The sequence below is a fragment of the Odocoileus virginianus genome, chromosome 9 (genome assembly GCF_023699985.2).
Source record: "Odocoileus virginianus isolate 20LAN1187 ecotype Illinois chromosome 9, Ovbor_1.2, whole genome shotgun sequence".
NCBI lineage: Eukaryota > Metazoa > Chordata > Mammalia > Artiodactyla > Cervidae > Odocoileus > Odocoileus virginianus.
This window is the reverse complement of record NC_069682.1, coordinates 10,080,360-10,097,813: the sequence shown is the minus strand read 5'-3', so window position 1 is coordinate 10,097,813 and position 17,454 is coordinate 10,080,360. Positions and strand designations below refer to the sequence as shown.

Here is a 17,454-nt window from a genome sequence, read left to right as displayed (position 1 = left end):
TTTGGCAGTGTACTCACAGGATTGTAGGAGATCCTGGGAAGTCATTGAATAATTTGAACCGAGGGACATCATCTAGCAGGTACATGGACACTGAGAATGGCCTTCAGAAAATTTTCAACCTACAAGGTGCATTGTAGCCTTACTCACTGACACTCACTGGGTCACGGAATTAACAAGGAGATTCTATCAGTTTCCTTTTTCTGTCCACTGATGATTAGTTTCAAAAGGTTGCCATAAGATTTAGCACAAATTTGATGACTTTGGCCAACAGAGTTATTCCCTCCCAGCTCTGGAGTCCCGCGGTCCAGAATCAAGGTGTCCACCGGGCCACGCTTCCTCTGCAGGATCTTGGGGAGGGTCCTTCTGGCCTCTCCCAGTCTCTGGGGGCCCCAGGGGCTCCCGGGCTTGGGGTGTCCCTCCTGTCGCCCCTCAGCCTTTGCCTCTCCTCGTGTCTCTTCCCTGTATGCTTCTCATGTGGCCGCAGGCCATGGGACTTAGGTTTATCTCAGATAAACCAGGGCTTCTCTGACGGCTCACTGGTCTCCTGCCAGTGCGGAGACATGGGTTCTGTCCCTGGGCCAGGAAGATGCCCTGGAGAAGGGAATGGCTACCCACTCTAGTATTCTTGCATGGAAAATCCCATGGACAGAGGAGCCTGGTGGGCTACAGTTCCTGGGACCACAAAGAGTCGGACATGACGAAGCAACTGAGCAACAGCAGATAATCAAAGATAATATCATTTCAAGATCCATCACTTTACATCTGCGAATACTCTCTTTCCAAATAAGATCTCATTCATAAGGTCCTGGGGGTTAGGATAGAAACATCGCTGGTGGGGTGGGGGCACCTTAAACCCACTACACCTGGTAACTTGGACGGAGCGCCCGCTGAACACACAGCCTCTCTTAAGCATCGTGGTGGATACTGAAGCTATAGAAGTCCAGCCTCTGGATACCTGAGGAACTCACTTTCTGGGTTTTTACTTTGTTTGGGGTTTTTGGGGTTTTTTGGAAGGTAAAATATAAGGACATGAAAAGACATGAACAGCAAACTCTTAGAAAGTCCAAGCAAATAAGATTCTAATGAAGAATGCCCTAGGGAGACTCTCAGACAGACATGCTCAGCCTGGGGTCCAAGGCAGAATGTGAGAGGTCTGTGATCATGGGTGGGAGAAAAAAGTTTTCTTTTTCACTAGACTCTAACTTGACATTTCCCTCAAGTCTAAATACAGGCAATACATCACAATGAAAGTGGGTTTGATTACAATGAAGGAACAAAGCCAAAGGCCTAAGGAGAAGACAGACAGACATATTGGGAGTTTGTAGTCCTCATAATGAGAGCATGACGGCATTTGAGTTATGATGGGAGAAACAGAAGTGATACTGATGTGAGTGTGAGATCCACATTCCTGTACTGTGGGAGCATCCACGCCTCTGGTCAGACTGTCCATGAGGCGTTGGCACCGGAGGTTGGCACGCTGGTCCAGATGTGAGACGTCAGTTCTGGGGACAGCTGCTAGCAGCATGCGTCCACAGAGCAGGACTGTGTCCCCTGCTCTCCATCCCCGGCTGATCCGCTCACACAAGGGGAGAAGGACTGAAAGGGAACCATTCTCAGGAGTTAATTGCAGCAGGCAATTACATGGTGAGGTCGTCAGAGTGAAAGAAAGAAAGAAAGAAAGAAAAGTCACTCAGTCGTATCCGACTCTTTGCGACCTGCCAGGCTCCTCCATCCATGGGATTTTCCAGGCAAGAGTACTGGAGTGGGTTGCCATTCCCTTCTCCAAGGGACCTTCCCGACCCAAGGATTGAACCCAGGTCTCCAGAATCGTAGGCAGACACTTTACCGTCTGAGCCAGCAGGGACACCTGTCAGAGCTGGGCCCAGAAATAGCTTACCTGACTGCAAGGGGCTATAACAGATCGAGTCCTGGGCAGAGATGCTGGTCAAGGAGGAAATACCATGGAGGAGAAGCAGTGAGCCCCTGAGCCGTGCGTGGATGCAGGGTTGAAAGGAGAGAGGAGGACCAGCAAAGCCCCCATGGGTGGCCTTCCGGCTGTGCTGGGAGAAGACGCACACATGTCCTCCTGCTCTGCCATCTTGATTTGAAAACCCTGCTGGGACACACAGACCACCGTGTCCGACTGTGTCCCGTCTTACACAGCAATCCCATGTCAACAAAACTGCCTTATTAAAGTGAGGACCTGCTTTGTTTTCCAGGGACCTGAAGCTGGATAACATCCTCTTAGACAAAGATGGACACATCAAAATCGCAGACTTTGGGATGTGCAAGGAGAACATGCTGGGAGACGCCAGGACCAACACCTTCTGCGGAACCCCCGACTACATCGCGCCAGAGGTAGGGTGCACCCCTGGCCCCTCCCCACCTCAGCATGCCCCGGGCCAGCACCGCTGCTTCTGCCCCCTCGGAAAAACCAAAAGACCTTAAAGTGCTTTGGTGCAGGAGGTGTGTTTACTAATCCAAATACTTGACAAGCGCAGCTGCACGAAGGCGCAGCTAGTGTCTCCTGGCGGGTGGTTCCAGCCCTGACTGCAGCATCTCACCAAGCGTGAAGGACCCAGCAGGTCCATCCTGTCCTGGCTCCCCCCACCCCAGCCTTAAAATGTATTCACCCTCCTCAGACCAACCGAAAGCGGCCACAGGAGAAGAGCCAGGTGGACCCTGAACAGGCTCATGGGGCATCCACCTGCGTTTAGTGGCTTCGTTTGGGACCAGAAACACCCAAGTTGTGGTTTCCAGGCTGTGTCCCGTGTGAGCCTGGACAGCCCCACACTCGCGTGTAAAATGAGAATACTTCTGTCTTGTGCTGTTTTGTCACATGGGAGAGCCTGTGAACGTTTAAAAAAGAAACAAGCCATTGCTCTTGTATTCTGAGCCCCTGGAAGTACAGCATTTGCTCAGAAGGCATCCTTCAATCCTGCTTTACCCACTGCCTGCCCCCCAGTTCTGGATTCCATGCCAGCTGCCTACCCGGGCAGATGAGAGAGACACCCCCTTTCCACGTGGTCCTTCTCGCACCATAAATTTGTCATCGTGGCTTTTCTATCTTTGAATCTCTCTGCACCATTGGATGATCGCTCTAATGCCAGCAGCTGTTTCTTTCTTTTTAAAAAGTGTTTATTTGGCTGCATCACATCTTAGTTGAAGCATGAAGGACCTGTTTTTTTGTTTGTTTGTTTGTTTTTACTTGCAGCACATGGGATCTAGTTCCCCAACCAGGGATTGAAATTGAACCTGGGCGCCCTGCATTGGGAGTGGGGAGTCTCAGCCTCTGGACTACCAGGGAAGTCCCAGGACTGCTGCTTATTCACTTCTGAGACACTTTATTTTGGAATAATTACAAATTCACAAGAAGTTTCCAAAAATAGTAAAGAAACATCACCCATATCTACCCTTCACCATTTCCCCTACCAATTCCATCTTTTTTTTTTTTTTATTAGTTGGAGGCTAATTACTTTACATCATTACAGTAGTTTTTGTCATACATTGAAATGAATTAGCCATGGATTTACATGTATTCCCCATCCCAGTCCCCCCTCCCACCTCCCTCTCCACCCCATCCCTCTGGGTCTTCCCAGTGCACCAGGCCCAAGCACTTGTCTCATGCATCCAACCTGGGCTGGTGATCTGTTTCACCCTAGATAATATACATGTTTCAATGCTGTTCTCTTGAAACATCCCACCCTCGCCTTCTCCCAGAGTCCACAAGTCTGATCTATACATCTGAGTCTCTTTTTCTGTTTTGCATATAGGGTTATCATTACCATCTTTCTAAAGTCCATATATATGTGTTAGTATACTGTAATGGTCTTTATCTTTCTGGCTTACTTCGCTCTGTATAATGGGCTCCAGTTTCATCCATCTCATTAGAACTGATTCAAATGAATTCTTTTTAATGGCTGAGTAATATTCCATGGTGTATATGTACCACAGCTTCCTCATCCATTCGTCTGCTGATGGGCATCTGGGTTGCTTCCATGTCCTGGCTATTATAAACAGTGCTGCGATGAACATTGGGGTGCACGTGTCTCTTTCAGATCTGGTTTCCTCGGTGTGTATGCCCAGAAGTGGGATTGCTGGGTCATATGGCAGTTCTATTTCCAGCTTTTTAAGAAATCTCCACACTGTTTTCCATAGTGGCTGTACTAATTTGCATTCCCACCAACAGTGTAAGAGGGTTCCCTTTTCTCCACACCCTCTCCAGCATTTATTGCTTGTAGACTTTTGGATAGCAGCCATCCTGACTGGCGTGTAATGGTACCTCATTGTGGTTTTGATTTGCATTTCTCTGATAATGAGTGATGTTGAGCATCTTTTCATGTGTTTGTTAGCCATCTGTATGTCTTCCTTGGAGAAATGTCTGTTGAATTCTTTGGCCCATTTTTTGATTGGGTCATTTATTTTTCTGGAGTTGAGCTGGAGGAGTTGCTTGTATATTTTTGAGATTAATCCTTTGTCTGTTGCTTCGTTTGCTATTATTTTCTCCCAATCTGAGGGCTGTCTTTTCACCTTGCTTATAGTTTCCTTTGTTGTGCAAAAGCTTTTAAGTTTCATTAGGTCCCATTTGTTTATTTTTGCTTTTATTTCTAAAATTCTGGGATGTGGGTCATAGAGGATCCTGCTGTGATTTATGTCGGAGAGTGTTTTGCCTATGTTCTCCTCTAGGAGTTTGATAGTTTCTGGTCTTACATTTAGATCTTTAATCCATTTTGAGTTTATTTTTGTGTATGGTGTTAGAAAGTGTTCTAGTTTCATTCTTTTACAGGTGGTTGACCAGTTTTCCCAGCACCACTTGTTAAAGAGGTTGTCTTTTTTCCATCGTATATCCTTGCCTCCTTTGTCGAAGATAAATCCACGAACCTACGGTCACCTTATCTCTGGGCTTTCTATTCTGTTCCATTGATCTATATTTCTGTCTTTGTGCCAGTACCATACTGTCTTGATGACTGTGGCTTTGTAGTAGAGTCTGAAGTCAGGCAGATTGATTCCTCCAGTTCCATTCTTCTTTCTCAGGATTACTTTGGCTATTCGAGGTTTTTTTGTATTTCCATACAAATTGTGAAATTATTTGTTCTAGTTCTGTGAAAAATACCGTTGGTAGTTTGATAGGGATTGCATTGAATCTATAGATTGCTTTGGGTAGTATAGCCATTTTGACGATATTGATTCTTCCAATCCATGAACACGGTATATTTTTCCATCTGTTTGTGTCCTCTTTGATTTCTTTCATCAGTGTTTTATAGTTTTCTATGTATAGGTCTTTTGTTTCTTTAGGTAGATATACTCCTAAGTATTTTATTCTTTTTGTTACAATGGTGAATGGTATTGTTTCCTTAATTTCTCTTTCTGTTTTCTCATTGTTAGTGTATAGGAATGCAAGAGATTTCTGTGTGTTAATTTTATATCCTGCAACTTTACTGTATTCATTGATTAGCTCTAGTAATTTTCTGGTAGAGTCTTTAGGGTTTTCTGTGTAGAGGATCATGTCATCTGCAAACAGAGAGAGTTTCACTTCTTCTTTTCCTATCTGGATTCCTTTTACTTCTTTTTCTTCCCTGATTGCTGTGGCCAAAACTTCCAAAACTATGTTGAATAGTAGTGGTGAGAGTGGGCACCCTTGTCTTGTTCCTGATTTCAGGGGAAATGCACCCAACATAGGAGCACCGCAATATGTAAGGCAAACGCTAACGAGTATGAAAGAGGAAATTAATAGTAACACAATAATAGTAGGAGACTTTAATACCCCACTCACAACTATGGATAGATCAACTAAACAGAAAATGAACAAGGAAACACAAACTTTAACGGACACAATGGACCAGCTAGACCTAATTGACATCTATAGGACGTTTCACCCCAAAACAATCAACTTCACCTTTTTCTCAAGTGCACACGGAACCTTCTCCAGAATAGATCACATCCTGGGCCATAAATCTAGTCTTGGTAAATTCAAAAAGATTGAAATCATTCCAGTCATCTTTTCTGACCACAGTGCAGTAAGATTAGATCTCAATTACAGGAAAAAAATTATTAAAAATTCAAACATATGGAGGCTAAACAACACGCTTCTGAATAACCAACAAATCATAGAAGAAATCAAAAAAGAAATCAAAATATGCATAGAAATGAATGAAAATGAAAACACAACAACCCAAAACCTATGGGACACTGTAAAAGCAGTGCTAAGGGGAAGATTCATAGCATTACAGGCCTACCTCAAGAAACAAGAAAAAAGTCAAATAAATAACCTAACTCTACACCTAAAGCAACTAGAGGAGGAAGAAATGAAGAACCCCAGGGTTAGTAGAAGGAAAGAAATCTTAAAAATTAGGGCAGAAATAAATGCAAAAGAAACTAAAGAGATCATAGCAAAAATTAACAAAGCTAAAAGCTGGTTTTTTGAAAAAATAAACAAAATTGACAAACCATTAGCAAGACTCATTAAGAAACAAAGGGAGAAGAACCAAATTAACAAAATTAGAAATGAAAATGGAGAGATCACAACAGACAACACTGAAATACAAAGGATCATAAGAGACTACTACCAGCAGCTCTATGCCAATAAAATGGACAACTTGGAAGAAATGGACAAGTTCTTAGAGAAGTATAATTTTCCAAAACTGAAACAGGAAGAAATAGAAGATCTTAACAAAATGATCACAAGCAAGGAAATCGAAACTGTAATCAGAAATCTTCTAGCAAACAAAAGCCCAGGACCAGATGGCTTCACAGCTGAATTCTACCAAAAATTTAGAGAAGAGCTAACACCTATCTTACTCAAACTCTTCCAGAAAATTGCAGAAGAAGGTAAACTTCCAAACTCATTCTATGAGGCCACCATCACCCTAATTCCAAAACCAGACAAAGATGCCACAAAAAAAGAAAACTACAGGCCAATATCACTGATGAACATAGATGCAAAAATCCTTAACAAAATTCTAGCAAACAGAATCCAACAACATATTAAAAAAATCATACATCATGACCAAGTGGGCTTTATCCCAGGAATGCAAGGATTCTTTAATATCCGCAAGTCAATCAATGTGATACACCACATTAACAAATTGAAAGATAAAAACCATATGATTATCTCAATAGATGCAGAAAAAGCCTTTGACAAAATTCAACATCCATTTATGATTAAAACTCTCCAGAAAGCAGGAATAGAAGGAACATACCTCAACATAATAAAAGCTATATATGACAAACCCACAGCAAGCATCACCCTCAATGGTGAAAAATTGAAAGCATTTCCCCTGAAATCAGGAACAAGACAAGGGTGCCCACTCTCACCACTACTATTCAACATAGTTTTGGAAGTTTTGGCCACAGCAATCAGGGAAGAAAAAGAAGTAAAAGGAATCCAGATAGGAAAAGAAGAAGTGAAACTCTCTCTGTTTGCAGATGACATGATCTTCTACATAGAAAACCCTAAAGACTCTATCAGAAAATTACTAGAGCTAATCAATGAATACAGTAAAGTTGCAGGATATAAAATTAACACACAGAAATCTCTTGCATTCCAATTCCATCTTAAATAGCTATGGTACAATAGCAAAACCAGAACAGTGATGTTGGTACAGGTGTATATGGCTGTTTTCTCGTCTTGTCACTTGTGTAGATCAGTGTGTTCTTACTTTTATATCCAAGGACAGAGCACAGGGCTTAGCACATTAAGGTGCTAATAGATACCTTCTCAAAGAGTGAATGAAGAATTGTTGATAAGTGTGTGAGTGCTGAGTGGCGGTCTGATAGACAGTGATGGGCCTCTGGTTTCCAGGGCAAAACAAATTTAGTGACAGATCCCTGTCATTGCCAAAGTAACAGCAGCATCTTCAGTCTGGGAAACACGAGACTCTGCCCTGCACGTACCTGTTTAGTTTTGACTGCACCTTTTTTAAATACAAGCTTGACCTCTGGTGAGCAGACTGTGGCTTTAACTGCCCTGTCTACACACGCCTTATGTCATGCCCTGTCTTGGGCAGCCCATCCTTTTCAATCTCTTTTCTTTGCTATCCTCCAGAATCTAGCCTCCAAGACAGGCTTCTCTCTGCAGCTTCCATCTCATTCTCTCCTCTTCAGTCATGCTTGTCTTCACACAGATCCACTCCTGGTGCTTTTTCCTCCCATACATTCTCCATGAGCAGCAGCTGTATTTATGACTGTGATTGCAAATCACTACAGCTAGCCCAGACTTATTGCTCCAGACCCATTTGTCTGTTTTCCTGCTGAGATCTCCAACTGACTGGCACAGGCCATTCAAACATAGCAGGTCCCAGACCCATTCTCTCTATTCTTTCTTGACCCTCCCAAATCCAAATGCCAAGACCCTCTAAATCTAGACCTCAGGACTTCACTTATCTATTCTCATCCCTCCCCAGTCTTGTGAATTAAGAGTTCCCCCCCACCCCCACCTTGATTCTTTTTTGATGCTCAGAGTGAATCCCTTTGTGAAGCAAATCTGAGCTTCTCAAGTCACTCCCTGTCTGGGGCAAAACAAATTTAGCAGCAAATCCCTGTCCAGGAGCTTGGCACCTCTGGTGGAACCTCGGTGATACCTTTTAGCCTGGTTTTCTGCTCTGGGACCACCCAACAGCCAGTGCATCATTACATATTTTCACTTTTAGGTCATCCTTCATCAGTTAAAAAAGCATCACCAGCATATGTGTATTTATTATACAGCATCACCAGCTAGTACAGTGTATGTTCTAAAACATGCAGAAAAAGGCATTGGCTGAACTTAAGATGAAATAGTCTTAAATAACTATGACTATTCATAGTACAGTTTATGCTCTAGTAAAATCACGAGGCTCAATAATTTTTTTAAATTTTCATTTAATACTTTGTGATTGGCACTCAAAATACTGGTTCAGTTCAGTTAGTAATGTCTGACTCTTTGTGACCCCAAGGACTGCAGCACCACAGGCTTCCCTGTCCATCACCATCTCCCAGAGCTTACTCAAACTCATGTCCACTGAGTTGGTGATGCCATGCAACCATCTCATCCTCTGTTGTCCCCTTCTCCTCCTGCCTTCAGTCTTTCCCAGCATCAGGGTCTTTTCAAAGGAGTCAGTTCTTCGCATCAGGTAGCCAAAGTAGTGAAGCTTTAGCTTCAGCATCAGTCCTTCCAATGAATATTCAGGACTGATTTCCTTTAGGATTGACTGGTTTGATCTCCTTGCAGCCCAAGGGACTCTCAAGAGTCTTCTCCAACATCACAGTTCAAAAGCATGAATTCTTTGGCGCTGAGCTTTCTTTATGGTCCAACTCTCACATCCATACATGACTACTGCAAAAACCATAGCTTTGACTAGATGGACCTTTGTCAATAAAATAATGTCTCTGCTTTTTAATGTGCTGTCTAGGTTGGTCATAACTTTTCTTCCAAGAAGCATACGTCTTTTAATTTCATGGCTGTAGTCACCATCTGCAGTGATTTTGGAGCCCAAAAAAATGAAGTCCATCACTGTTCTCATTGTTCCCCATCTATTTGCCATGAAGTGATGGGACCAGATGCCATGATCTTAGTTTTTTGAATGTTGAGTTTTAAGCCAACTTTTTCACTCTCCTCTTTCACTTTTATCAAGAGGCTCTTTAACTCCTCTTTGCTTTCTGCCATAAGGGTGGTGTCATCTGCATATCTGAGGTTATTGATCCTTCTCCCTGCAATCTTGATTCCAGCTTGTGCTTCATCCAGTCCGGCATTTTGCATGATGTACTCTGCGTGTTAAGTTTTAAATAATCAAGGTGACAACATATAGCCTTGATGTACTCCTTTCCCAATTTGGAACTATGTTGTTCCATTGTTCCATGCCTGTTTCTAACTGTTGCTTCTTGACCTGCATACAGATTTCTCAGGAGGCAGGTAAGGTTATCTGGCATTCCCATCTCTTGAAGAATTTTCCACTGTTTTTGGTGATCCACACAGTCAAAGGCTTTGGCATAGTCAATGAAGCAAAAGTAGATGTTATTCTGGAACTCTCTTTCTTTTTGATGACCTAGTGGATGTTGGCAATTTGATCTATGGTTCCTCTGCCTTTTCTAAATCCAGCTTGAACATCTGGAAGTTCTCGGTTCACATACTGTTGAAGCCTAGCTTGGAGAATTTTAAGCACTACTTTGGTAGTGTGTAAGATGAGTGCAATTGTGCAGTAGTCTAAACAGTCTTTGGCATTGCCTTTCTTTGGGATTGGAGTGAAAACTGACCTTTTTCAGTCCTGTGGCTACTGCTGAATTTTCCAGATTTGCTGGCATATTGAGTGCAGCACTTTAACAGCATCATCTTTTAGGATTTGAAATAGCTCAACTGAAATTCCATCACCTCCGCTAGCTTTGTTTGTAGTGATGCTTCCTAAGGCATACTTGACTTCACATTCCAGGATGTCTGGCTCTAGGTGAGCGATGACCCCAGAGTGGTTATCTGGGTCATGAAGATCTTTTTTGTACAGTTCTTCTATGTATTCTTGCCACCTCTTCTTAATGTCTTCTGCTTCTGTTGGGTCCATACCATTTCTGCCCTTTATTGTGCCCATCTTTGCATGAAATGGGCATGGTAGCTTGGTCTCTCTAATTTTTTTGAAGAGATCTCCAGCCTTTCCCATTCTATTGTTTTCCTCTATTTCTCTGCATTGATCCCCGAGGAAGGCTTTCTTGTCTCTCCTTGCTCTTCTTAGGAACTCTGCATTCAGATGGTTAGTTTCTTTCAGTTTCTGGTTTTAGTGGCTCATAGCTAAGAAAGAGCCCTCGCAAAGACGCAGTGTAAGATAGATGCTACAAGGTGTACACAAGGCAAGGTTCATGGTTAAGAATAGTGGATGTAAGTCCAGAATTTACAACAGTGTTTTTGATACACTTGATTTAGCCAACTTCCTGCCATAACTAATGAGATGATCATTTTCAGCCTGATGATGAAGTGACAAGGAGCTGGGACCACGAGTGAGGCCTCTGCACGGCCATCTTTGGCTTTACATCATTTAGCGTGGTCTTCATCCGAAGTCTCTGTGCAGATAACTTTTAAAGGACCTGCCATTTTGTGAAAATGAGCTTAGTTCAAACAGGACCCAGCAATCCCCTTAATCAGGCCTACGACACAGGTGATGCCACACCTTAGGATAGTAAGTCATCACATCGGGGATACATCTTACGACGTGCCTTAGCCAACATACCACCAGCTCCTCCTGAGACGGGGCTTCCCGTTCCCCTCTCAGGAAACCTAGTCCTTGTTCAGGTCTCTAAACAAGGGCACCGATGTCCCTCAGAATTTTTTTTAAACTCACAAAAATATGAATTCTACTCTCTTCTTCCTACATCTTGTGGCACCGTCTAGGTGACCCCTGGAGTGCCTTGAACCGAGGGCCGCTCCACCACATCCCCAGATTTCCCTTTCTAGTGGGAAAACCTGTCATGCCACGACTTGGAGCATCTTCAGGAGGTCCCCGTTATCATCTGGTACAAGCCAAAATCCCGACTGAAGGTCCTTAATTGTATGTCCTGAGAAGTCCATCTTCCCTCATCTCCCATGGTCCAGAAGCGGGCACTCCGGATCCTGGGTCTGGTCACCCCCACCTCCAGAGTCGTCTTCTCCCTGAAGATGCTTCTGGCTTCTGACACTAATCAGTTGTTTCCTCCTCGGTGCTACCACAGCACACATGTAATCGATTTGCCAGTAAACTGCATTTCACACCGTTAAGGACCACGATTTATCCACCTTCATGTCTAGGTTCCTCCCCCACCACTCAGAGCACCTGTCACCTGTTCCCTGAATGTCCACACCCAGACCTGCACCCCAAATGCCCGTCTCTGCACCTGTGCTGGGTTCCCCCACCTCTGCGCCTTTTTTATACAAGAACGCTCCCTAGCCTCCCCCTTTTCCATCAAAACCCTACCCATTTTCCAAAGCTCCACACACACACCATGCATGGGCCTTAGTGAAGTTTTTCCTTCATCCCACTCACTCTCCCCCAGGACCCCAAAGATATGGGCGGAGATCCCAAAACACAAGAAATTAAGGCATTCAGTGCACTGTCAGGAACGATGCATGAAAAAGCAGACTGTGCTCCTCCAAACCAGAGAATAGTCCCAGCAATCCTTGCCTCCTGGGGACCTCTCAAAACCTTCCCTGTTCCCTGTCTCTGTTAGAAGACCAAGGGTCTGACGTATAATTGGAGGTCTACACTCATTTTGACAAAGAATAGGAAAACGGTAAATAAGGAGACACCCTACTCTCTAACATTTACCAGCCACTTAGTCCGGTGGAATTTTAATGCAGAGAAGCCGCTCCCTGGAGAAGGCGGGAGTCATGCTGAGTGGAGGCACTGGTGGTCACTCGGTCTTCCAAGGACCCTTCCTCTGCTGTGTACACCACCCAGTGAGCCGTGTACAGACCTCAAATCACTAGCTCCACAAGGCAGATGGAATTGCAGCTCTCCTTTGCCCTAAGAGAGAAAGGGGGACTCTGACATGAAGTGGTAACATCATGATCACCTGAGTTATTTTGAGCAAAGGTGGGGAGGACATGGGACAGAAGACAGCCTGGCCAAGAGAAGGCATCAGGGTCTGAGATTCAGAAGGGGCCACTCCAGCCAGTGTTTCTCCACCAGTTTCTTTAAAAATAGAGACTAGTTTGAGCATGACCAAGTCAGAGCAAAGTTTCAGTCCTGGAGACAAAAAACATTATAATAGAAAAGGAACATTGAATAGTAAGATCCCAAAAGACCAGGGTTCAGAACATAGCTCTTAACTAGCCAGGAGACCTTAAAGAAGACATGTAACCTCCCAGGGTGCAGTCAGTGTCCTTTGTTAAGCAGGGATAAGAACACCTATCCCAGATGTTCTTGTGAGTAACACACAGTGTCTGGGGAAACGCCCAGTACACATCATGGACGTTTGCAGATCTTCTGTTCATACCATGAATAACTGAACTGGCATTGTGCTTCTTTCTCCTAGCTTAAGACTGAAACTCTATCACCTAGCCTTGGCAGGCTGAATTTCCACCTTAACTGTCTCCTGTCCTCCAAGTTTCTTTTCGTTAATCCAACACAAACGAAGATGTGTACCAGGATGTGATGCTCAGAGTGGCTTCTGGTTGCCTTGGGCTCCCCCTAGTGGCACGTCCTGGGAATTGCATCTGAACCAGGACGCACTTAAGGCAAATGCACGTGAACTAAGATTGTGCTGTGTCGTGTTCATCTTTATTTTATCATTCTCCCTAGGTCTACTTTTACACTGCTCCTTAAGGTTATCTTTTAACTTTAAGATTAATTTTGGTGTTCAAATATTAAGGCCAGTAGATAGCATTTTTATCCTGGAAGTCAGTGGCAGATTGAAAAATTCTGTTTGCAACTTGATCTCTATTTTTTGCAAATATCTATCAGCTTGTTGTCCTAGTCTCTCTCAGCATAGTCACAAAATTTGACTCTTCATAACCATGACTGCTTAGGTTTAAGGGGTGGATTTGGTCAACCTCCTTGGCTGCTTGGTTAGCTGCAAAAACTTTATGTAAAGACTCAGGACCATTTGCTTAGGTCCTCATGTTCAACTCATATTCAACTCACTCATGTTCAACTCTTTGTGAATCTTTGGACTGTAGCCTGCCAGGGTCCTCTGTCCATGGGATTCTCCAGGTAAGAATACTGGAGTGGGTTGCTATTTCCTCCTCCAGGGTATCTTCCCAACTCAAGGACTGAACTCGTGTCTCCTGCGTCTCCTACATTACAGGCAGATTCTTTACCCGCCAAGCAATCAGGGAAGCCCCAACACTTAACAGAAAGTCCATAAAACACATGGTTTTGGTTTAGAGGCACTGAAGGGCATAGAAACACACCAGCTCTCCTGGGCTGAATCTGTCACCCACATGCTCCCATCACAGATGGGCAGATGAAGGATGATGGTACAATTTAGTTGTTTTGCTTAGGTGGGGAATAAAAGAGGTTGATCTCAAAAGTATTTGTTTAGTTTGGGCACTGTCCACTCATTTCTACACAATCACTAACTTCTCAAAAGATACAGTTTTCAGCGTAAGCTTTGCTAAAACTCTGTCCTCATGAGTTCTCTCCTGGGTGGCCTTGAAAAGTCCATGCAAGGTTTCCGAGTCAACCTCATTTTTTTCTGTGTCTCTGCCTTCTGGTCACACAGATCCTTCTGGGTCAGAAGTACAACCACTCTGTGGACTGGTGGTCCTTCGGCGTCCTCCTCTACGAGATGCTCGTAGGCCAGTCACCTTTCCACGGGCAGGACGAAGAGGAGCTTTTCCACTCCATCCGCATGGACAATCCCTTTTACCCGCGATGGCTCGAGAAGGAGGCAAAGGACCTTTTAGTGAAGGTAAGGAGTGAAGTCAAGGAGACTTTTGTTAAGATTAGTACTAGGTTTTCTGATTGTAAGAGGTTATGGAAAGACTGGAACAATCTTTTTGACCAACCCAATATGTAGTAAACAGTAATTGTTCTGAGCCAGCATTAAAGGGGATGCCTGCCGTCTCTTTTAACTGAGGCACCAATAGGATGCACATGCGCTATCAAAATGAGCATAACATAGACCCTCACATGCATAATTTACAAAAGAAATCTCCAGCAACAACCGTATACAGTCTCTTCTGTCCACCTGAAACCATAAAATTCCTAGAAGAAAACAGACTTCATCGACATCAGCCTTAGTGATATTTTGGGGGATCTGGCTCTATAAGCAAGGAAAACAAAAGCAAAAAAAAGAATATGTGATGACATCAAACTAAAAAACTTCTGCACAGCAAACGAAATCATCAAAATGAAAACTTTGAATGGGAGACGATACGTGCAAATCATATGTCTAATAAGGGGTTAATATCCAAAATACATAAAGAAATCATACAACTCAACAACAAACAACCCAATTTTTAAATGGGAAAAGGAGGATCTGAATAAACAGTTTTCTCAAAGACATACAGGTAGCTAATGTGTACATGAAAAGATGCTTAACATCGCTCACCAGGGAAATGCAAGTCAAAACTGCAATGAGCTATCATCTCGTACCTGTCCGAATGGCTGTTATCGAGAAGACAAGAGACAAGTGCTGATGAGGATGTGGACAAAAGGGAACCTGTTGCTGGGAATGTGAATCGATAGATACACTATGGAAAACAGTATGGAGATTCATCAAAAAGTTAGGAGTAGAACTGCCGTGCACTCATATGGTCTTCCACTTTTGGTTATTCATTCGAACAACATGGAAACACTAATTGGGAAATATATATGCCACCCTATGTTCATTGCAGCATTGTTTACAGCACCCAAGATGTGGAAACAACACAAATGTTTGTCTATGGATGAACAGGTGAAGATACGGTGTGTGTGAGATGTGTATAGTGGAATATTACTCAGCCATGAAGATGAAATAGTGCTATTTACGGCACCATGGATGGATCTAGGGGGTATTCTGGTTAGTGAAATACGTCAGACAGAGAAAGACAAGTACCATGTGCGTTCACTCATGTGAAATCTAAGAAAACACACAAAACAAGCACAATGAAATGAAAACAAACTCATGGATACAAAGAACAGATCCGTGATTACCAGTGGAGAAGAGGGCTGGGAACTGGGCAGAAGTAGATGAGGGGGGTCAGCTCTATGACGATGGGTGGTAATTAGACCTCTGGTGATCGCTCTGTAATATGTACCGGTGTCGAATTACAACGCTGATCCTGAAACATGATTAAAGACCTTCCCCTTACCCTGGATGAAGATGTGGATAAGATGTGTGGCTTTCTGCTCAGTCTTAGGAGTGACAAGAACTTTTTCTTTTATCTAAGTCAGAAAACACTGTCTCTGCTGAGAAATTGAAGCTGTTCTGGCCAAGATATAAGTCATTACATCAGTCTTAACTCGAAAGCAAAGACTTCCAGCTCCCTTTCCTCTGGCCAGGTTCATGGCTGGCAGCTGCTCGCTCCTGGAGAAGAGAGTGTGGTCATAGAGAACCAACTGTGTGTGCGTTCCCTTCCTCTCCAGCTCTTGGGTTTCTGCTTCAGATCAAACACAGAGGATGAAGATTATGAAGAGAAAGAACTGCTCTTGTATGACTGGGGGCTTCCTGCTCTTTGAATCTGGTGGGTTTTAAAGCTAAGACTTTGGAAGTTCCCTGGCGGACCAGTAGTTAGGAGTCAGTGCGTTCACACTGCAGAGAGCCCAGGTTCAATCCCTGGTCAGGGAACTAAGATCCCACAAGCCACATGACATGCCCCCCCCAAAAAAAAAGATAAAGCCAAGACTTTGTATGGGATTCTACCAGGTGTCTTGGAAATGCCTGTAACTGGAGACAATTTGCACTGAAGCCCTCGAGATTCAGGCTGTTGAATTCATCCCTCAGCCCAACTTCTGTATGAAACCTTAACCCAGCAACACTCCATCTGGGGGAGACTCCTGCTGAGCAGAGTCCACGGGCTGTCCACGCGGACGCAGCCCACCCTCCTGCCACATTCCTGACCCGTGTCCACAGGAGACACTGATGTATTTTTCACCCGGAACCCTTGATACTGCAGGCTCTTGTCTTAGCAGTGAGCTCTAGAATTTACTATCAAAGCAGGAGTCAGACCTCACCCGCAGTAGACCAGACTTAAGACTTGGCAGGCTCCCCTGGTGGTAAAGAATCCGCCTGCCAATGCAGGAGACACAGGTTCGATTCCTGGTCTGGAGGAGCCCACAGACCATAGCTAAGCTCATGCAACACAACTGCTGAGCGCATGAGCCCATGGCCGCAACGAGAGAAGCCACTGCACCGCAGCCAGAGAGTGCCCCCACTCACCGCAGCCAGAGGAGAGCCTGCACAGCGAAGACCCAGCACAGCCAGAAACAAATAAAAATAAGAAAGAAAATTACTTAAGAAAAAAAAGAGGAACCAGCACCCAGCGCTATAGACCCCAGGAATCACTGACCATGAACCAGGAGCACCCAGGGCCGTCAGTCCATTGCAGAGATGCACGGTGTACTGGAAAGCCATCATTAAAGATTTAAACTCTAAGTTCACCTCTTTTGAAGATGCAAAATACCATTACAGTGTGGTTGTAGTAAGTTTAAAGAAAAAACTCATGCTCCTGCAACATGCTAATTACATATCATGATAAGCACCTAGATTTACTGTTCCAGCGACTGTGTGGATCAAAAAGACCCACAAGTGTTAACCAAGAGCCAGAAGATCTAAAAAGAACTGCAAATACACGTGTTTTGAACAAAACAGGGTTTTGATTTCTGACAACTTATATCAGCTAGCTAAAACAAAGTCATTTAGAGAAATAATTTTTAGCTCTGCCCATCTTATAATGAAAAGGGGACGAGAATAGGATCTTTCAACATCAGATGCTATCAGTGGTTTTAAATCCAAACCTAGAAGATTATCGGGCCTATCTTTTTTTCACCAGTCTCCTTTTTTCTCATGAAGAACTGCCCAGAATTAAATTTAAGCGGC

The 17,454-nt window shown here is 43.9% G+C and overlaps 1 protein-coding gene across 2 annotated transcripts in view; it reads left to right on the top strand.

Moving 5' to 3' along the window:
• The window catches only part of PRKCQ (protein kinase C theta), a 144,329-nt gene that overhangs the window by 118,304 nt on the left and 8,571 nt on the right, over positions 1 to 17,454 (top strand). For both annotated transcript variants that reach the window (XM_070471940.1, XM_070471941.1), the window contains exons 15-16: positions 2,220 to 2,358; positions 14,155 to 14,343. In XM_070471940.1, coding sequence (XP_070328041.1) covers positions 2,220 to 2,358; positions 14,155 to 14,343 — 328 coding nt within the window. The remainder of the gene's footprint in view (positions 1 to 2,219; positions 2,359 to 14,154; positions 14,344 to 17,454) is intronic.